Source organism: Embiotoca jacksoni, unplaced genomic scaffold (assembly GCF_022577435.1).
Source record: "Embiotoca jacksoni isolate LCO1_2020_lvr unplaced genomic scaffold, fEmbJac1.0.p SCAF_23, whole genome shotgun sequence".
NCBI classification, from domain to species: domain Eukaryota; kingdom Metazoa; phylum Chordata; class Actinopteri; family Embiotocidae; genus Embiotoca; species Embiotoca jacksoni.
Window position 1 is genome coordinate 9155754 of NW_027185374.1, and position 23024 is coordinate 9178777.

The 23024-nt window shown below is 42.6% G+C and overlaps 1 protein-coding gene across 2 annotated transcripts in view; it reads left to right on the top strand.

Moving 5' to 3' along the window:
* The window catches only part of LOC138203620 (neurexin-3b-like), a 306123-nt gene that overhangs the window by 241311 nt on the left and 41788 nt on the right, over positions 1-23024 (top strand). For both annotated transcript variants that reach the window (XM_069158621.1, XM_069158622.1), the window contains one exon: positions 22677-22848. In XM_069158621.1, the coding sequence (XP_069014722.1) occupies positions 22677-22848 (172 nt within the window). The remainder of the gene's footprint in view (positions 1-22676; positions 22849-23024) is intronic.

Here is a 23024-nt window from a genome sequence, read left to right on the forward strand (position 1 = left end):
AGGTAACATGAGGCCGTGCTGCCAGACTGATTTGATATATGTGAGCACAGAAACTAAAATAATAAAGGGCTACGAGATAAGGAAATAATGCAGGACCTGCTTATTTATATTTTAGTTGTGCAAAATTTAAAAAAGAATTCAGTAAATGAATTAGTACCAGCTGACATGCGGTGAACCTGGGACTTCCAGAGCTCCGGGGAGTCTGGGGCCTCGGGGCAGTTGTCTGCTTTTGCCTGGTTGGTAATCCAACCTTGTGTGTAGTGTTTAGTGATGGAAAAAAATATTTGTATGAAAGTTTTAGTTGTTTTGAAGGACAGCCTGACTGAAAATCTTTTCTTTTTTTTCTTTTTTTTTTGCAAAGCAGATTTATACCCGTACCTGAATGGTGCTGTCATGAGAGTATGACTAGATTGAAGATCTAGTCAGATTGACCTGTGTTTACTTGTAACCATCTCACTCATTCTTGAAATATTAAAGGATTTTGTTTAAAATTTAATAAGCTTGAGCTCTATTCAGACAAAATTGAATGCAATCTCACTGCTTGCTAGAGGGTGTTGAACATAATAGAAAACAACATGTCTTTTTTTGAGTGTTGATTTGTACTTATTTCCTCCTCTGGTAAAGTATTGTCATGGCCATTCGTGAGTTGACACAGAATAATCAAGGAAAGTGTAAGAGTTTGGTGCCTGTGGGTGTTAATAATTAACAGCTTCAGGAAGCACCTTCACTCCAACTGAAAACACAGAAGATGCATGGACACACTTTAATGCACACGACACCGAAAGCCTTTCTGTGTCTTGTATTTTCTCAAACAGCACATGCATGGATACACAAAAACATATGCAACACGAGCGCTTTTATTTCTCACTCTCATACACACCCACCCACATGCTCGCACTCACCTCATCTCTCACTCTCCGCCACATGTACATGCACACACACACACACACACACACACACACACACACACACGCACGCACGCACACATGCACACATTTCCACAGGCTCATTCAACAAATTTTCACACCATGGTATGCTGCCACTGACACTCCAAACATGATACCAGGGCTCTTCAGGGACATCCGCCTGTCAGTCATCCATGTCAACTAAAGGCACTTTGGGGGAACAATTTATGTAGCAGACCTTTTGATACTCACACACACACACACACACACACACACACACACACACACACACACACACACACACACACACACACACCCCGTTTCACCCTCCCGCCACAGTTTCAGGAGAGACACAGCAAGTAATAACGGCCCAAGTTGGACAAACAGAGCAACATTATTACAATGTACCCATGTGGTCTGTGACCCTAGACTGAGCGATGTATATTTCATGGATTAAGATTAAAAATTCAATGAGAGGCAACAAACAATGTGCCTGCCTGTATCTTCTTTGGTCTCTGACAGACCAAGCCCCCTGAGGTATGCCTGTGTTTTCACAGCTTCGTGGTAGGACATGAATCCCATTCGCACAGTGATGAAGAGGGAGAAGATGAAAGAGGCAGAGAGTGGAGCATCATGTACATCCAAAAGTAGAACAAATACAATAGTCTGAATGAAATAGGAGGAGAAAAAAAGAAGAATGAGAAGAAGAGGTGGGAGGAAAGGAGTTGGGGAGAGAGATAGATGTGGGTATTTTCGAATTCAGAGCAGGATCAGAGACAAACTTGGCTCAGATAGGTCTCAGCACACAAGCGCATTGGCTGTGAATTCCAAATTATGTGTTGCCTTTCTGCTTCACTCTGACGCCCCTCCACCCGCCTTCTCCTTCTTATCTCTCACTCCCTCCTATCTCTCTCTCTCACTCTCTCTTTCTCTTGCAGCTACAGTCAGTGGCATGACACCATTGTTTTCAAACTAAAGGCCAGATTGAGTGCTAGAAGCCGGTCGGCCATTCGGTTCCACTGCAGCTGCAGTGTGAGAAACAACACTAGCAGAGCTCCTGGTGGAGGGTTTCACTCACAGAGGGGTGGACAGACTGTGGTCATGACTGTGGCAGCCATTTTGTATTCGGGACTCTGCTCTCTTACTGAACCACTTCTCGTGGCAGCAGAAATTTAAGGATATTTGTTTTTACAAATTTTCAGTAAGTTACCTGCAAAATCTGCAAGTCATTACTTATTGTACATTTGAAAATGATTGCTTTACTAACTACTCAAGGTCAGAAATAATACTCACCTTTCTTTTTGTTCTTTAACCAAACTGTTTCAAAGGTGCTTTTGAACAAAGTCCCGCCACTCTTACAGGTTTGTCTTTATTGACCACATTAGGACATATTTACTGACCACCATTAACTATTTTAGCCCTCTGACTGCACGTTACTTACAGTGAAGCTGCAGGGTTTGCACGCCCTGCAACTCTGGACAACACCAAGGCCATTCCTAAACACAACAGTGGGTTCAGGTTTAATTGATAAAACTGTGTTTACTGTTGTCATGACAACAAAGGTTGCATAACTCTAAGAAGGTAGTAACATTAACGTACAACTCGGTTCAAGTCCTCATTTGAACTCGAACCATTATCTTTCCCTAATCAAGTGGACCTAACCAGAGGCCTAATTTAGGAAACACTCCTGTGGGTCGTATATAACAAACAATGTATGGTTAGAATGGTTGGAGCAATAGTTGAAACAATCAGTGGCGTACATTTCTATAGCTGCTGTCATTTTTGTCTACTTACAAATTATTAGTTATTGACTCTGGCAACTGTAATCAATATTTTCATATTAACAATGGATTGAGTGGCTATGTGTCATGTGAAAGGGGTTGTTTGCAGAGAATTATCAATCATCTCCGCAGATCCTCTCTGCTCTGATGTTGGTTTGACAGCTTTGCCGTTTCTCATAGCTTTTTTGTTTGCATCTAAAAAGCTCTGAAACCCATTTTGCATCGACTACCTTCCCAAATGTCAGACGTTCAAAGTTAGCGACCTGCTGGTAACATAGTCCACATTTATAAACAAGAGAGCCACCAATGTAGGTGGTGACCAGTCCAGAGGCAACAAGGGAGTGAATAGTATCAGGTCGACTCCGATTACTGTTTGCTTAATGAGTATTTTAACCGTTTCAGCTACTTAGTTGTGGCCCCGCTCCAGTCCTAACCACAAATAACTCTTTAAGTCTTTCAGTTGCTGCACTTTCTTCGCCAGAGACACAGATCAAAGCACTTCACTTCATTCAGGAGCATCATAATTTCCTCTATTTGTACAGTTCCACTCGCGATCCTACGTGTGCTGGAGTGATGAGCGGGATAGCCTGTGACGAGCTCCTAATGAAAGATCAGAGGGATTTGGAATTGATTGAGGTGTATCGCACACACAAGGCTAGCTGCCATCTCAGCTCCAAAGACACTCCTAAATCCCCCCTCAAAGCTCGGCATTACCCCGTTACAGCCACTTTCCTCCGCGCTACCATCTCTCACCTGAGCCGCCACAGGACTAAGAGTCAGATAGGGAGACAGAGATGAAGAAAGAGAGAAGGGGAGGGAAGCGGGGGTTAAACCCAAATAAAAGAAAGACATTCGCATTTTTGCAAATTGACTCCCTTTCAGATTATTGAGGAGAAGTGGGGGGTGATGAATCGCAGGCCTGTTCAAGTGATAAACGTCAACATTAGAAAATAAATCTAGCGGAAAGAAGGCGAGGGGGAAAAAAAAAATCTTCTGCCTTCAGTATCAGCGACAGTGTGGCAGATCAGCTCACTCAGAAACACACACGTACATACACATACGTACACACTGCAAATGTATTCATTGAGGATTAAGCACCTGCTGGTTAAAAAAAACAGCAAGAAGTATTTTTTTTCCCTCTTTTTCACTGATAAAAAAAATAAAAAAATAGGGGATCAAATTTGAGTGCGAAGCTCTCACAGTTGGCGTGAATGTAAAAGTGAGTACCTGTGAATTTTACCAAGTTTGTATTTATTTAATCCTCCCATTATTGACTCTCAGCGTGAAAAAGCTCTATTGACAAGGAGACAAAAAAAAAAATTCTTTTTTTTTTTTATGAAGCTGGGATCATCAGAATACCAATCTATGGGGGGGAAAAAGATATTTCCTACTGGACGGCTCTTATATAGACTCATTTTAAGCATTGAATCACTGAAGGTTATAGAGTGAATGTCAGACTTTTATTGATCCTCAAACGTTCTGGCCAGGCAGCGGGGCAGATGGCCAAGGACATGACGGCCCTGTCTTCCATCCCCACATCTCTTGTTCTGCTCCTGCATTGCCCTCAGCCATTTCCTCTGTCTCTTTATTGTGGTGGGAAAAAAACCCAGCATATTTTCTATTTATAGTGTAAGCTCCAGTTCTGCAAAGCTCTCTGTCTGTGCACCAGCGCACACACACACACACACACACACACACACACACACACACACGGACACGCACAGACACAGCACATTTCCTTTCAGGTCAAAGCTTGGCTCCACACAGGCCGTGGCCCCCGATAGAATCCAGTCTGATTGGGCGTCCAAGGCGACCAATAGGGTTACGACCTTTTTATCTTGATGACATACTTTGGGTGACTCTGATATGTACATGAGCATGTGTGTCGACTGGTGAGAGGATTTTCTAACTGGTTCATCGTATTTTTTTCGAGGGGTCATTTTAAGGTGAGGGAGCAAGGGTTAAATCAAAGAGAAGGGAAGGGGAAAAATCCACTCTTCTACCTTCAACTATCACATTTAATCAATACGTGATCCTCACTGCACACTGGTAATTATTCTACAGTGGAGTGGTCAACTTGAATTTCTACTCTTTGAATCAAATATACTTGCAGTGGGAGCATCTCAAAGTATTGACTACTTGTCTGAATTTGTTCTGCAGAAAACAGATGATGTTTTATTTTACAGGTTTAATAGTTTCCTAATATAAAAAAAACAAAACATGAAAAATTCCTCCTCAAAATAACTACTCGGTAGATGTTCGTGCAAGCAGCTTATTACGACTCGCATTTTGTTGTTAATAATCGCAATACAAAATCTAATCAAGTGTCTATGATCATAAGCTGCTGATCTGTATTATATATGATCCTGAATTATCTGTTCAAGGCTGAACGGATGATAATACATACATCAACTTAAAGATCAAGTGGGTATATCTTATCTATTACTAGCTGATGGCAAATATTATTTCAATTAGGATATGTTAATACTGTAGCAAGCAAATTATTCAGATGGTTATACATCTAATAGTTACCTGGTGTCAATTTTTAATAACAGCCTTCTGTAAATGTACATTCTGGCTCCGAGTTCTTTCTTCAACTTTATTGAAATATTGAGTGGATTTCTGACATTTACTGTCTCAGAACAGTCTAATAACTACGACGAAAGTTCAGCCCCAGGAACATGCTTTTTTAAACGAAAAGTTTGAAACAATTACACATAAATCTGGATATTTTGTGTGTGCATTCACGATTCGCCAAATTAAATCCACAACTTAAACATCATCAACCTTTGGGGTTAAGTTGGACTGTTGGGTGTTCACCCGCGCAGCAGAATACGATGCAAAGACACTATTAGTTGGATTCAGATCCTTAGACATACCCACTAAGAACTAAAAGTCAGGATATGTGAGCCTCTGCTGCAGTGATTTTGACTGAAACCATAATTAGACTGTTTTAAACCAGAAATACAAGCACAACATCACAAGTAAAAAATAGGGCCAACACTCACGAGCAAATAAAGTCAGTGGAAGTTGAGTGTGTTAAAGTGCGGCCCCACGCCCGGCAGTCATGCCCTGTGGAAGATCTAAAGCCTGTGGCCATGCCAGTATGAGTCAGCACAAAGATGACAGATGTTAAGCACATCTCTCTTGAACCCCCCACCCCCCCCCACCTGAATTTCACAAGACCCCTTTGATTAAGTTGGTTTGAAGGCTGAAGAGCACATGCTTAATTCATTCTTCCCACATTATCTTTAATTCATTCACATCTTGTTGGAACATGCCAGACGGGCTAAAGAAGAGAAAGGAAAGACGTACTTTCCTTGACTTTGATGGTTTAACCAGCTCGTTCGCTTGGCAGATTCATTTGAAAATACTGTAATCATCATATTTTCCCTCCCCCTGATTGTCTTTGATAAAAGGCTGATGCAATTGCATATGATCCCCCCCCCCCCCAAAAAAAAAAAAAAAAAGAAAGAAAAGAGGATGTGTCTGTTGTGCAATGTTCCCAGTGTTGAAATGCCCTAACCTGAGCATGTGTTGGCTGTTTTCCAGCAGGCTTCTGCCTGGACAGAAATTAATGTCATTTGGAGTGAAGAGGGACCTCGTGACTCATTACATATGCCTTTTGCACAGAAAAGCCTCTAAGGGGCCTCCTCCTCTTGTGTGGCAATGCTGCCTCTTGGGGGATGGCACAAGTTGGATAACACTCTAATTATACAATTCACTATGAGAAATGTCCTCTGCAGTGCTGGCAGGGAGGAGATTAAACCTTGTTTTGGCTTTAGTTTATTTGAGCTTCTATAGCCAACAGACTCTATGGATACAGTGGGATTTTTGCCATTTGTGCAATTATTGTCTTAACTGCCTACAGTACAAGTTTTTCAAAATTGTTTTTGAAGTTTTAAGTCCCCTCTTCTTTTTTTTTAGCCAAGCTATTGCCGAAGAATGCTATTGGCTGCAAGCTGAAGGAAGTCTGCTTAAATTTTACAAATATTTTGCAGAGATCTGCCTTAAAAATCACTGGCAACTGCAGAGGGGGAAAAAACAGGGATATTGACAGTGACAGCGATGTATTTTTATACAAAGCATTATCTGACATTATTTCTCTAGCCTAGCTGTCAAGTATGGCAGAAAGGGAAAGATTGAAATATATCATTGGGGCATTTTTATGCTCTAACCTGTGTCAACCGTCTTGCTGAATAGACATGGAGGCCCATCTGTGTCTCACATGGCTGACTCTGGTGGACCTCCCCTCTCGACTACTGTAACCTGTTCACAGTCCTGGCTCAGTGGAGCACGCTGACAAATAGCGAGAGAGAGAGGGGTGAGGGGGGGTGAGACAGAATAAGATGGAGGAGACAGGCAAGAGAGAGGAAATGTTGATGGGGAGAGAGAGCAACAGACGAGGGCAATGTAGAGGGGTGGGGGGCAGAGATAGATAGAGGTAGAGAGAGGCAGTGCAGTGTGTCTAATCTCCCTTCAGGGGCGGCAATGTAAGGACGCCTTCTATGACAGATAAACTCACCCGACAGCCAGCCCCAAAATGACAGGCGCCCACTGTGCCCGACTTGGCTCAGAGTCTGCGCAGCATCTGGCAGAGGGACGGAGGCAGCACCTCGTTTCCATCCAGCTTTTGGTGGAAGAAGCAGCAGAAGATGGTGGCGGGTGGGTGGTTCTGTTAGTGGAGCAGGAGAGCTGGGCGGTGAGGAGAGGAGAGTGAGTGGAGTAATGTTTGCTCTGCTGTGGGGAACGCAGGAGGGGGAGGAAGCAGCAGGAGGTTGTGTTTCTGTTCTCTTTTTCCTCCTTCGTTCACTTGTTTAGATCTCAGTCTGGACTTTTTAGGTTTTTGATTGAGATTACACTTATCTACGTCAAAGTCCTTTGGAGTAGAGATTGCTCTTTTGAAATTTGGGAAGGAACAATTGTCTGCGATTATTCTGTTTGTTACTACTGTGTTGTTGTCAGGCTGTATCACTCCTTCTTTATTTACCTTCTGTTTAGCGTTTTAAAAAGAAAAAAAAGAACATTGGTCAATTTGTGAAGATACACTTGAAAGAAACTCTGTATTCACAAAGAAGCTTATTTCAGATCAGTCCCTGGAGTTTACTTTCACATCTGAAGGTGCATGTGTTTGGCTCCACCTCTCACAGAGGCAGCCTTCAGCCTTCAGCGATGCCAGATTTTTGAGGACGATACCAAAGTTATGTGCTGCGCTGACTGTTGCTCACATCTTCAGTTTTCTTTACTGTGATTAACAGCCTGCGAACTCTGCTCATATTAGCATTTGTTCAGCCACTCTGAAGGGCGGACCCATCAGCCAGCAGTGTCGGTGGTTAACTGTGTTTGTCCCGCCACTCCTTCACTGTGATTGGACAGCTGGTGACAGTGACGAGCACAGCGTTAACGTTTTTCAACTCTCGGTGACTGGAAAAAATAAACAAACGTTCAGCGCAGAATAACTGTTCAGCACCTCTTCAAGCTGCTGCTGTTTTTATTCAAAAAATACGCTGTGCTCAGGAAAAAACGCTTTGGTAGACACGGGCTGCAGGTAGCTGCAGTGGTGGCAGAGGGTCAGCCGGTTTCGGCGCGAGCTGATAGGTTGAAATTAACCTGAGGTCTTCGTCCAATAGGATGGAACAATTGCAAACAATTCCCTATGGAGGGGGGCCAGACCCGTATTCAAGGCTAGCAAAATTAGGTAGTAAAAAAGTTCAATGTTGATTTATTGACCAAAATTATTTACAGATATATTGCATATACAGTAAATATATAAACACACTTTTTTGCGGAGATCCCTCAAATATGGTTATCAAACAAAAACACGACAAAGAAATGGAATAAAATCAGGACATTTTACCGCTTATTGACCAAACAGACATCAGTACACTGAAACAAGTAACCTTGACTGGGAGTTTGATGAGTATGAATAAGTAGAAAAACACACAAATAGCACAATTTATTTTTCACCCCATGCATCTTTTTCTGCATTATGTTCTGTAAACAAAGTTTTGATATCGTCTGACATATACAGCGGTGCCGATATATGTACGAGGCCAATATCAATGTATAAAATCAGTCGATCGATGCATCGGCCTCTACTTCAGTGTGAAGTCAGCGCTTCTGGAGAGTTTTCATCAGTCAAGGTGGCAGATGCTTATATTGTAAGCTTGCGTGTGTATGTGTGTGTTTGCTATGTGTGTGACACAGCAATGAGTCTTGTGGCTCAGCCTGACCCGGGACAGACTTTAAAAGCCACTGTGACATTTAAAAACAACCCCCCACTGTCTTGCAAGATAAACAATATATTTGTAACTTTCTCTGACTCACCATTTCCTGCCCTCTGTGAACCTCTGAGCAGTTATACCCAAACAGAAAAAGATCAAGTTATACATGTGCCAACATACCTATCTTTATTTATATGTCTCTCTCTGACCCAGTCACGCTGCTACCATGTAGGAAAATGCATGCAAGTGAAGAGGATGTCACTGCATCGTGCACATTAGCACGCCACTCTTACTGTATGAGCCTCCATCACCATCTCGCCACGCCTGAAAATTAGACTCCTTTTTAGGCAGATAAAAGCTCGATGATAAACGCTTCAGCGTCTTTGATTCTGCATTCTGACATGCTTTCAACAGGCGACTTGCATCAGCATGCATGCAAAGGCTCCCAACATGCAAGAAGGCATCGGCATAATCAATCATTCGGAGCCCGTGATTAACGTTAATGGCGTTTCTCAGAATTACATTGGCATCTCCTTGCATTCCAATCACCTAGATTTCATGCCTCCTCTCTGCAGGCAGCCGCGTTAATTGTGAGAGAGGAGCGCCGCAATGAGCGCTATCTGCTGAGCCTTTGATATGCACTTATCTTTTAGCAGTTTCACATTATGGGTGAGAAAATTGCCTTTAAAAATGACTGGTGCCTTATTACTTTTGGGCCAATTAATTTCATGAAAAATAATGCCTTTTTGAAACAGTGAGGGAAAAATAATTACGGAGAATAATTGACAAGGAAGGACGAACCATACGGGGAGGATGCAAGTAGATGTGAATGCAAATTTACTATTATTTTGTAGTTCATAAATAATATTTCATGATCTTTCTCTCCGTACAAAGGAGGGGTTTTGACGGCAGCTTGGCCTGAAAGTGTCCAAAGCGTTCAAGAAGTAGGGCGCTTGCCTCAACGTTCCTTCAAGTGGGAGAGACAGACCGACCTAGATTTCCTCCTGTTTATTCAGCCATTTTAGGTGCTGGCTAGTCACGTCTCCATTTCATCACCCCTCTTTTTGTATCTGCGTATCACCTCCTCCTCGACACGGCTACTTTTATTTGTTTGGTTCACTCTCGCTGTTCTTCCTGTCTCCCCTGTGTCCTCTGTCCACATCACTTCTTAGTCTGAAAACATACATGAAAGTAAGTGTAAGTGGCAGTGACACTTTCAGACAGCTGCTGAGATACCCCTCGCTGTTTACCAGCGGGGCGGCTGATAGCTTGACTTATCTCGAAAAACCCAGGTGCAACCCACCTCCAGATTTGACTTTTCACTGAGAACAATCATCTTATGTGATGTATACAGCCCTCTATTCATCCTGTGCTAACAAGTTAAATAGGCTATCTCTCCATAAAGCCGAACAATTGGTCAAACAATCGCTCCAAAAAACATCTTTTTATGCATTCTGGAGAGTTTGATGCGGTTCTGGTTGATTTAACACGGCTCTGATGCACCGGATGTGGTCATGAATTAGAAATGAATAAATGCTAAGTGAAACTTGGTCCGCTGACCGGTATCAAACTGATGTGACAGCCATGCATACAGAGATGGCATATGTTGCCCAGTGTGGTTCCTGAACCACCACAGCAGGTGACTCCGCTGCTGCATTATTTCCATTCAAGCATTCAGCCATACATAAGATCAGATCTGCCCGAAGGTACAGCGGCACATAGAGCAGGAGGCCTCACGGTCAGGACACACAGACTGGTTGTCATCAGGGCTTCAGTGCTATGTAAAAGCACTTAGACAACTTTTACCCACCTCTTAAATTCTAAAACCACATAAACCAACAATCTCCACATAAACCTCTCCAAATGTTTACCCCTATTTTACGCCGACAGTCAATTAAAGCTTCGCTGGTTTGTAAAATTGTTTGATTTTTTTTTTTTTTTTTTTTTATAAACTATAGCATTACTTGTTTAGGGCTCCACTAGAACATTGTATTGTGTTAATCGGTTAACCCACATGTGTTATGTGTTATGTGTTATTTGCAGCCGCTTTCACAGGTCCGGCAGATAAATCAGAGTTCACAGGATCAGTCACATGACCTATGAACTGTATCAAATAATTATACTAATATCAGGTAAAATACATATATCCACCGTGCTGTGGTAGTGCTGCAGAATAATCTGGCTGCATTCATATATCAATCTGTTACAAGGCAAAAATACACCCTGGCTTGTTTGTATTTCTCTAAACCAATCACAATCGTCTTGGGTCCAGAAAGCAGCGACCATGTCCTTGCAAAATAGTGCCAGTGAGGGGGAACTTTTTTTGATGGAACATTCGGACATCGGGAGGTGAGCCATGGCATTAAAATACTTTCAAAGAAAAGAACCAAGCGGGCCGGCCACATTGCAGGATCTAAATCTTCATCAGAAGGCTGCCGCTCAGAGGTTGTTGCGACAGGGATTTCAAATACGGAAGCACACAGATAGCAGAAGGGGACGAGAATGTCGACTCAATGTCAACAGTGGCTGGTTTATAACAACATGCTACGTCTGGTGAGTCAGACTAAGTAAAATAATTAATTAGCATGTTGGTATTTGATGCAGCTTGATACTTTAACCTAGTTTGACTAAAAATCCTTCACTCATGTATTCCCGAGGGAAAAATTTAATATTATGAGTTCAAGATTGCCTTAATTAACAGCACATTAAGTCAGTTTGAGGAATGTTTCATGCACTGCAAGATGTTTTTAAACACAGGCTCTTTATATGTCCAGAAAGGGAACATAAGAATAAAAAGAAATAAGCTGGAGAGATAGAGATCAACGATAAACAGAAGAGAAGAGAGAAGGTTACTCAGCTGATGGACAGACATGAACAAATTCTAGGAAATGAAAAAGAACATAAAACTTATGGCTGTATGTGGATGCATTTCAGCTAGACAGTTTAAATCGCAAGACCTATTCAATTTGTATTCATTTAATTTGTTGCCCTCTGATGTTGTTAAAAGGTTGTTTACATTAGAAGCTTATTATAAATGTTTTTTATTACAGCGGGAAAATCAGCATATAGTTAAAATTATGATCAAAAAGACAAAATTGCACTTTAAACAAATAAATTCAGTGTAATCAGCAGTTTGTTATTCTGTCACAACCCCCATATTGATTCATAATAAAGACTAAGATTCATTCATAATTGGGTTCAGGGAGAGAAATGACTAGACTATGGCCTCGTGTGGGTCACCATGGAGTAACTCAGGTGAGGTCGGGTTTTCCATGAGAGGCCCGGTCATCACTGACAGATGATAAACAGCTGCTGGAAACATGATCTGATCGCTGCACGTCGGTTGCACAGGTATCGTTTTGTACAGATTTGGCGAGCTCCACTAATTTATCTCCATTATAACCGTGTTTATAGCAACTGGTGATACACGTTATCTCCTTACTAAATCATAATCTCTCCAAGTTGAAGCAATTACACCGCAAATGGTGTGAATTGAAACAGCAGTAGTCGGCATCTTTAGTGCTTAGTGGGAGGGAGCAACCCACGAATTGATATTATCACAGAGAGGCTTGGCAGATTTGAAACTAAACGAATCTCGAATCAAAATAAAATGAATCTCCTCGTCAGCAGTGGATCAAATACACAAAGAGATGGAATGAAGAAAGAAAAGGGTGTCATTGGGACTCTCTTGCCTCGCATCCTCTCTCCTCTCATGTATTTCTTTTTAAGATGTCCACGTTACCCCCCTCCAGCCCTTCCTCTCGGCTGAAAACAGAGAAGGCCCTTCTTTCTGCCTCATCAGGAGCAAGCAGGCCCTTCCTTTCACTCCACCCTCCACGATCGAGACCTGACATCCCCGGCGAGGGATCGAAAGGCTGTCGGCTGTTAGATGCCATCCATTAGGGTTAGCATGTTCACACCTGTTCCCGTGCATGTTGGTGGTAGCACTTCTGATCTTAATGCAGCTCGCAGAAACAACATTGCGCAAACAAGGGGTAACAGAATTTCATAAAAATGAGAAACAAAAAAAACGTGTGTGTGTGTGTGTGTGTGTGTGTGTGTGTGTGTGTGTGTGTGTGTGTGTGTGTGTGTGTGTTCATGTTCATTCGTTCGTGCACATTTGTGTGTTTGCATTCATCAGAATGTCTGTTTGTGCCGGGAGTGCGTGCCCAGAATAGTATGTTTATATAAACAGATGGACGCGAAGCTGCGTCTCCTCTCATTCCTCCTCACTTTGTCTTTTTTTTTCTTTTTTTTTCTTCTTCCTACTCTCATTGAACTGCGGTCCAAACTTTTGCTTCAACGTTCAAAGACGCATTCATGGCTACCAGACACACAACAAGGGAGCAACTCCATCCATCTCAATTTATTAGAAAGAGTCTGTGTAGTGAGGCTCCCCGACCGATTTCGAATTTGTATCTCTTGCTCTGATAATTGCCATCCATTTTATTAATTGGGATGATGTGCAGCTATCTGAAATAGCTTCTGTTGTTCTTTTGTTTTTTTGTCCTCCCTGTACTTTCCTCCCTCTCTTCCTTTCTGTCCCTCTCTCAGAGCACGGTTTTGTTTTGCATATTACCCCTGACATGGTAAGGAGAGCGTGCAAAATACAGAGAGCGGCTCTTCAAACAAGCTGAAATCTTTTGTGTGTCTATTCAAATAATTTCACCCCGTGACTCTTTACCAAGCAGATGCAGCGATGCATGTGATTGTGACTCAAGGTATTCTCGATGGGAAAACACACTCAAAGGTCAGAGTTAAATTCTCATTTTTTTATTTTTTTTTTGCCTTTACTTTTTTTCCCATTTGTGTCCACTTAAACACTTTTGTTTCAGAGAAAGTAACAGGCAGGCACTTTGTGAAATTCATTGGAAAGCTGTTGGTGTCAGAAAAATGAGGGGAGAAAAGAACATAGGATGAATTGTGTGACCACTTGATTTATTGTGCACTACTTTCATTCTGGGGCTACCAAATAGAAAGTGCTCAAATTCAGCAGCACATTAAATTAAATATCTGCCGAACAGATTCTAATTTGATCACCAAGCTGTTTCAATTTCATTAGCCTGGTCCCTAATGGACTTTCACTGCATATTATTCCATCTAGCACAAATCCCATTCATTGGCTCCCTCCTTTTTTTTTTTTCTTCTTTTTTTTTTTCCTTTAAATGAGCCCCCTGGTGCGTGGGGGACCATGTGGCTCAACAAGCCGCAGTGTGAGGTCACACAAAACCTGCTTTTTCTCTAATGGACGCTGGTTCAGAGATAACATGAAATCAAATCTGAATCTTCGCCAATAAAAAATAGACTTCCAACTTAAGATTTATGCCCAGCAGCCTCTCAACAACTGCTGTAAAACATCAGTCCAATCAGAGTATTAATACTACTGTGTGTGTGTGTGTGTGTGTGTGTGTGTGTGTGCATGCGTGCGTGTGCGTGTGCGCACAAAGGCCCCAATCCTTTTGCATATGGCGTGATGACATATTGTTTTGGTGGCCGGCACACGCTGCATTGTCATAGTGCAAATGAATTACTGTGAGCAGCAGGTCAGGCAGATGAAAATTCATCGCTGAAGTTTTAGCACGCTTCTGTTGTTTAGCGAGCTTGTAATTGTGCAGTGTGCATTATAGTTACTTGAGCTGTGTCGTTTTCTGACCGTAAATGATGATGGAACAACACTCAGCACCTTGGAGTGGATCTGCTCTCTAAAAATGTTTTTTTCTCTGTCGCCAATCTGCTGTGTAATAACATGCCAGGACAGAAAGAATCAAAAAGGTCCATCATTAGATGAAAAGAAGAGAAACAGGTAACACAGGTACTGCACTGGTATTTTTTTTATCGGCTGTGCCGTTTTGATAATAATAATCATGTTATGGAAATGAATTGCTGAAACGTATGAACTAATCAGACTAAATCATTTCAGCACTAATCAAACCTAATTTACTTTTCCAATTTAAAATTAGCAACTAAAGACACTCAAACATGGCGATATTTAAATTAGTTTCAATATGCAGAGGTTGTATTTGTTAAATAACAACAATTAGAATTAAATAGAAGCATTAATAAGTAGAAAATATATTAAGATGTTGTTCAGTCACAGTGTAAATGATTCACAGGGGACAGACGGGGCCAAGGACATACAGACAATTCACCGTCCTGATGGAAGAAGTTTTTTCTGAGTAAAAGAAATACATCAAAGTGAAAGTAAAAAAAAAAAAAAAATGCTGAAAATATATTAAACCTCGCTCTGTGGTGCTTAAAATAAGCTACAGATTCATTGGCAGTAAGATGCAGCAACTGGAGGGTCTTTTAGGGGCAGCGACTTTACCGAGGCAAGGCAGCCGAGACACGCGCACTAAAGTACGGCAGCGACGATTAGGATCAGTGCGCTGTCAGTGCTCCGAGCTCCAAAAGGCTGAAAGTGATAGTCTAGAGCTGGAGAGGACTCTGCGGTAGCACTGATAAATGTTTTCACCAGGCCCGTCCACCATTAGTGTCAGGGCAAGTTACAGCCACAAGAGCGGACAAACAGGAAATAGAGAAAGAGCGGGCGTAAATAATTGATAAGGCTGACCCTGCGCGATTCATATTCTGCGGCAGGGGATCAAAGAGCAACGCTGCGAGTTTGACATTGAGCCCGAGCGCAGGAGTCAAAGCCATTACCTTCCCCGGCAACGCAGCTGCTTGTGTTTGTATTAAAAATGCAATGACTCTTCCTCTTCAGTCTAGGCTAACACTGGCTGGCACTCGTGGGCATTAACCAACTGGCTAATGGACTCACTGGTATTACCCCAGCAATTACAGTAGCACTACGTAAAGTGAGGTGGAAGCCATTTTGTTCCTGTCCACTCGATGAAGCTGTTGTTGACTCTCTCAGGTGTGAAACATAGCCCATGTTAGACCTTTCAGTTCTTTTAGGTGTGATCAATATTTCAGAGGCACCCAGGCCGCTGCGCCTCGTATCCTCCCACGTGGCCTCTCACAACAGCTCGGCAGCTGATTATGAACATCTGAATGAACATTTGAGCCGATGAATGATTTATGAAATTTCACAGTTTTCAGAGCAATGTTTATTTGAGTATTGCATTAAGACTGTCACTGTGCAGAGCTGCAGACTCTGCTTTTAATATGAGAAAGTCAAACCGTGTCTACCATGTTTTATTCAGGCCCACTGTAGAGTTTGACTTTCCAAAAATGAGTGCCTTTTGGTGGTCCTTGTCTGTCAGCCGCAGGAAGTATGCATCACTGCTGTGAGCAGCAGCATGTCCTCTTCCATGACATAAACTATGTATTTGTCTCATAAAGAACCAGTCAAAGCAAACAAGTGAGGATGACCTAAACCTCTTTAATTTAGATGCTTAAAAAAAAAAAGACAAATCCACAAGTCAGTTGATATCAGTCAGGGCAGATTGTTTCGCTTTTGGTGTTCGGGCTTTCATATATTCATCTGTAAAACTCACAATTTTTAGTTTTTTGAATCATTTGACTCGATCAACAAGAACAAATAGACTTTTCTATCAAAAAATATCCTCTATGAAACTTTGCAACAAACTGTCTTCTGTGGATTCAGAGTTATCGAGAGTTACACATGGATGGATGGATGGATTTGATACGTAGATATTTATATCATATGTAAAGACAAAATTGTAAACCAGCTCTGACTTCTGTTTCCTGTCTTTGGCAGTCAGCCTTTAAACACACTGGTTCCTAATCAAGATGTACATTTCTAAAAATAATCATCTTTAAAAAGGGTTAAGTGATTTCCTCCAACAGCAGACCGCAGCGGAGGGCGACTTTCAGTGCCACATTAATCCACTTTTTTTTTTTCCAGAGAACATTTGTGCTTTCAGTATTGTGCAGATTGACTCACAATATTCAGTGCATCTGGAAAGTATTCACAGCACTTCACTTTTTCCACATTTTGTTATGTTACAGCCTTATTCCAAAATGGATTAAATTCATTTTTTCCTCAAAATTCTACACACAATACCCCATAATGGCAAAGTGAAAAAAGTTTGTTTCAAATATATTAAAAATACAGAATGAAAATATAACACATACATAAGTATTCACAGCCTTTGCTCAATACTTTGTTGAAGCACCTTTGGCAGCAATTACAGCCTCAAGTCTTTTTGAGTATGATGCTACAAGCTTGGCACCTATTTTTGGGCAGTTTCTCCCATTCTTCTTTGAGGACCTCTCAAGCTGGAGCTCTGTCAGAGTGACCATCGGGTTCTTGGTCACCTCCCTGACTAAGGCCCTTCTCCCCCGATCGCTCAGTTTGGCCGGGCGGCCAACTCTAGGAAGAGTCCTGGTGGTTCCAAACTTCTTCCATTTACGGATGATGTAGGCCACTGTGCTCATTGGGACCATCAATGCCGCAGAAATGTTTCTGTACCCTTCCCCAGATCTGTGCCTCAATACAATCCTGTCTCGAAGGTCTACAGACAATTACTTGGACTTCTTGGCTTGGTTTGTGCTCTGACATGCGCTGTCAACTGTGGGACCTTATACAGACGGTGTGTGTCTTTCCAAATCATGTCCAATCAACTGAATTTACCACAGGTGGACTCCAATCAAGTTGTAGAAACATCTGAAGGATGATCAGTGGAAACGGGATGCACCTGAGCTCAATTTTGAGTGTCATGGCAAAGGCTATGAATACTTATGTACATGTGATTTTTTTTTTTTTTCGTTTTTTATTTTTAATAGATTTGCAAAAATTTAAAAAAAAAAAAAACTTTTTTTTATGTTATCATTATGGCTTTATTGGGCTTTATGAGGAAAAAAATGAATTTAATCCATTTTGGAATAAGGCTGTAACAACAAAATGTGGAAAAAGTGAAGCACTGTGAATAATTTCCGGATGCACTGTAGTATAGTGCCCATGTTTGGCTTATTAAAGGAGTTTTTGGACAAGAATTGAGTTCAATGGAATAAGGGTCACTGTATTAAGCTTTGTACTGACAGAAAATACTTGTTAGTTGGATCAATGCATTGTGTTTTTTCATGGGAATTGTTGACAGTACAAAGAATATAGAATATCACGAGGCTTCTACTTTAAATTCCATTTACTTCCATCAAATTGGTGTGTAGCCAGAAAACCTCTCAGAGACACAATTAACCTTAAAAATAATTTCCATGGTTTGATACCACTCGAGGTAATATGTGTTCTTGTTTGTTTGTCAGACATTTTCAGGTCCTAATTCTCAGACAGTGTGACTACAGCGGGGTCTTTGTGTGATTTGTTTCATACCCGTTTGGTTGCATGTTGTACATTTGATCTGCAGATCTAAACCATATCATTTACTGTGGGAATAGCGGCATTCTTTGAGTAATTAGGGCTTCCAGTTTCACCACTAGTAGTCTCAAGACTGCATCAAATATGCCGGGCTCTCGCTGAGCCCAAGGCCTATGGAGTTGTCAGTACATCATGTGCATGAAGAAATGACTGAGCACCAAAGGCCAAGCGCGCACACACAAACCTCTCTTCACAGCCTCTAACATTCCTCCCCTTCAGCAAATTTCTGACTCCGGAGTTTGATGCGCACAAGAACAGACAGCTACAAATCACTGCGCCGTCTATGAGTTATCTCTGTCAATTACTGACAATAAATGGCTTTGGCACTGTGAAGGCCAGGTGCATCAATCCAGCACGTCTCACGTTGTCCTAGCTTCTCCACTCTATTGATTCCACTTCCATCGCTTCCATGATCCAGTTTTGATGGCCCCTGACCGCAAAAGCTAACTTGAGCGCTGATGTCAGATGAAAGGGGGGATATGTAACCCAAACTCCCACCTTGGGACATGTTCACATTCTTGATATCAGACCCCCCCCCCCCCTCCAAACTGAGCATTTATATAGATCCGCTGGAGTCATCCCACTACAACTACTCTCTGCTTGGACCAAATTTCAATCCAGGTTTGATTGCAATGCAATACCTTTTGAGGGGAGAAAAACTCCCACTTTAATACCATCCTCTGACCTGAAAGTGCTTTCAATGCACATTTTCTCATAGAACATATCTGGCATACATGTATATTTATCCATGTCTTTCTCTCCCTATCTCTTTTGCCAGCTTTTTTTCCTCCCCGGCTGAGCTAAATGCGCTTATTCTACCCATCTCACCTTTGTAAAATGTCTGTCAGATGTATTTATCTGTCTCGGGCCTGTGGCTTAACAGAATGACCATTCAGCGAGTCGGGGATGGGGTCTATTGTGAGCGAGCTCGTCCTCTGTACAGCAGATGTCTGCTGAGGGCCGCGATGGCTCTCTGCAGGATCGCCCACCACAGCTTTGAGTGATTTCTCTCTCTTTCACTCTGCCCGGGGCACTCCATGTGTTGGAGGCATTGATCGGCCCTGAATTGCATTGTGGCGGGCCTGATTACTGATGTCAGTGTGTGCCGGGACACGTGGGATCGCTGGAGCTCCTCGTGCCAAAAACTCCTCGTGAGGGTGGGCGGGAGTGGGGGGAGAGGGGGGGTGAAGGCTTGCGTTGCTCGCTGGAATTACATTTATCAGTCTTGGTTACACAGAGCATAAACACAACCTTAAATGACGCACAAACAAACTGCCAACATAATCTTGTTTCGCCCCTATAGCGGTGAAACAGTCAGTGTTTGTGATCGCCGTAAAATAAAGAGTGTGGGAGCATGTTGGGCTTCATATCAGTAAATTATTGCTCTCCTTACTGTAATTGTATAATCTCAGCGTTTGCCTCTACGAGTTACTGAAAACGACTGATTGAATGTTTGGATGCTTTGTATTTTTTGCAAAAGAAACTGGAGATTCTTTGGTGCAAGGTTACACTTTGTGACATTGCGTGTGTGTGTGTGTGTGTGTGTGTGTGTGTGTGTGTGTGTGTGTGTGTGTGTGTTACGGCGTCCATTTGAATTGAAGTGTGTGTACGTTTGGAGGTGATTCTCCGCGCAATCATTTGTTTACACCTAGAGTAGTGGCCATCATCTTTTCCTCTCCGAGAACAATAGCCATTTTTGCCCCTTTTGCTCAGGAGACAATGAAGTGCCTTCTTGCCTCGTGAGCGACAGGCCAATAAAAAACGTAATTGGATCTGTCAATCAAACGTTGCTGCAGCGCGGCGGTGGGTGGGTGGGTGGCGGTCGCAGAGGCAGGAGGGTAGCTGGACAGCAGGAACATAGTGCAGAGGAAGGAGAGAGTGGAAAAAGTGTGACTGCAAAACACACACACACACAGCTGCTTCTTCTTCGCACACAGCCCAGAGGCGGTCAGCAACAGTTACAAAGGTGTACAATTGTTGTGTTTTGTTGTTTGTTTTTACACAGGGCCCGGGGTGTGATTGAGTGTGTGTGTGTGTGCGTGTGCGTGTGTGTGAGACGATCTGTCTTTGTTTGTAGAGACGATCTGTCTTTGTTTGTAGGTATTAGTGGGCCGGTGATGTGGCTTTGATGCAGCTACACAGGAGAACCGGGGTTGCCAGAGCCTCTGAAGGTCACAGTGGATGGAGTCGCGCTGATGCATCTGTCTGTTGCTTTGTGCACGCTCTGGCCGTCAGACATGTTGTTTTCTCGTACCAGGGAAAGGTCCTGTCATTAGTCAGGAGGGCCAGGATGCTTTAGTAGTATTTTTCACGGTACAAAACACACACTGAGCATCACCTTGTCACATTAAATCATCAACATATTCCTGCTTTTGTGTGTGTGTGTGTGTGTGTGTGTGTGTGTGTGTGTGTGTGTGCGTGCGTGCACGCGTTTCTCGTAGCCTGTCTTCAGTGTGTGGGTTATGTGTATTTGCTGCCAGGTAAGCAAACGTGCGTGTCTGTGCACCTGTCCCCCGCACACTTTTATAGTATGCGTTTGTCAGCAGCTCTTAGTTTTAATGACAACTGCTTAAATTATGATCCCATTTACAGCCTCTCTGATGGAGACGTTAAGTGCGTGTTCTGATCTTCCTGCTCCTCTCAGCCCTGCCTCGGCTTTTAAGCGATGGCTTTCTCACATCTGTGGTGACATTCTTTTTCCATTATTAGAAGAGCTGCAGATTGTTACAGAGGAGAGCCGCGTCGTCGTCTCTTGCATTGTGGTCTCGAGCACACTGTAATACTTCTCTCTATCGCTCTTTTTTTCTTATGAAGAGACAAAGGATGTTTTACCTGTAAGTACGAGCGAGGCATTGAACACAGCGCGGGTCTTTAGGCCGCCTTGGCAGTTAAAAAAAGGACTTGTAGAGGAAACTACAGTCTGCACAGTCACCCCAGGGTTTCCATTTTATGAAACTTTCTACCTTCTTAAGAAAAACTTCCGAAATATTACCTCTGGAGGATGCACCGTACCTTAAATCAAGACAAGAATATCCCCGTGCCCTTGTGCACTTAAAAAAAAATGCTCAGAAACAAAAATGGGATCCTAATTTAGAGAAGTGAAAAGAGCATCTGCTTCCCTCTGAGGTTTTCTAGGTGCTCTACTTAAGAAGTAGAAAGCTAGGAACAAACTGGATTTAAAGGTTAAAATTTGCTCTCTATTGATCTCATATGGATTTATTTTTGTTCTGTAAAAATGTAGAGTAAACAAACTCAGCACAATGTGATGGAGGAGAGCAAAAGTGTAACGCTGTAACAGAAAATGAATTACACAATTCATTTATTACTGCAGTCGGTAGCATGCCATAATGATCTGGTGTATAGTATCCTAATGTTATAGTCTGATTTGAGAATGCAGCAGGAGAAGCTGTGTTAAGCATAGGTCGACCTTATTAAGTGCTCTTCTACCGTATTAAGAGCCTGTACCATTAAATGGAGGTCAGCAGGTTTAAGTGTTGTGTCATTTAAACAATCGCTCAATACGTTTATGCTGACGAACACCGTTAAGTTCAGCTCGACTTCATCAGGGTCCGGCATTGTAACAGTCAGCCGTGCAGGCCCAGTGTCTCCGCTGATCAATTAACAGTACGTGTCCGCCCCCTGTGCGAGCCGTCCTAATTTTGGTTTGGTTATGAGAGACGGTCCCTCTGCTCCGGGCTTCTAAAGGAGGTAATTACACTGAGAGATTCCCTGTGGGGGATTAAAACAAACGACACAGAAAGCACCGCTCTCTCTTTTTCCCCGTCGCCTCTCACTCAAGCCCTGCCTCCGCTCTAAAACCTTTTGCTTGTAACGCCTACATGCCCGTGAATTCACAAGCAGCCACAATAAAACACGCTGGCAGCTCGTGAAAATTAGTGGGGTTGAGGGGCGAGGCGTCAGGAAATGATGGGGAGGCATCACGATTTATGGATATGGTATAACTGGTTTAGCATTAGGAGCTAAACAAAGCATATGGTATTCATACAGTTTGTAAGGACCGCAGCAGAAAAAAAGGCATCTGTCCTGCCAGTTCTGTGGTGACGGGCTGCATTACTCATCATTACAATCTCTGCTGGCAGCCTATTTTCATCACATTACAGTGGCATAATGAAGCGTAGCGTGCTAGCGTCCTCAGGTACTCTGAGCAGTTCACCATTAGCTTCAACCGAGGGCATTCATCCAAGTAGCTTTATTGAACTTTTTACAGTTAGTTTATTACATAATTAATTCATTACTGCACAACAATACATGTAGGTGGAATCGTTGTTTCCCATTTTTCCCATTCATCAAGCTTTGACAGCTGTAGCACATTTGATTTGATTTATAAAGAAGTAGCGCTCGCTGTATTTGTTGGTTTTTACCAGTTCAGTAAAGTATGGATTCATTCAGTGCCGGAATGAGACCAACAACTCTTTCTACTCTTTCTCTCCTTGTGTCTACTTTACAGGAACAAGGCAAAGTAGGTGTGACATTCAACATCGGGACGGTGGACATCAGCGTGAAGGAGACGACCACAGCGGTGAACGACGGCAAATACCATCTGGTCCGATTCACCAGGAACGGCGGCAACGCAACCCTACAGGTGGACAACTGGCCGGTCAATGAGCACTTCCCCTCAGGTACTGTCCCGGTTATTATTCCTTCCGTCTGCAAAAAAAATTAGTCAAATTATAGTTTAAAACCACTGGACACCATCTATTTGTTAATGGGCACCACCGAGAAGCAAAAAGGATCACTCACGTGGCAAACTGTGCCTCAAAAAAAAAAACGTCAGTCCATTCGCACCGTCCCAACC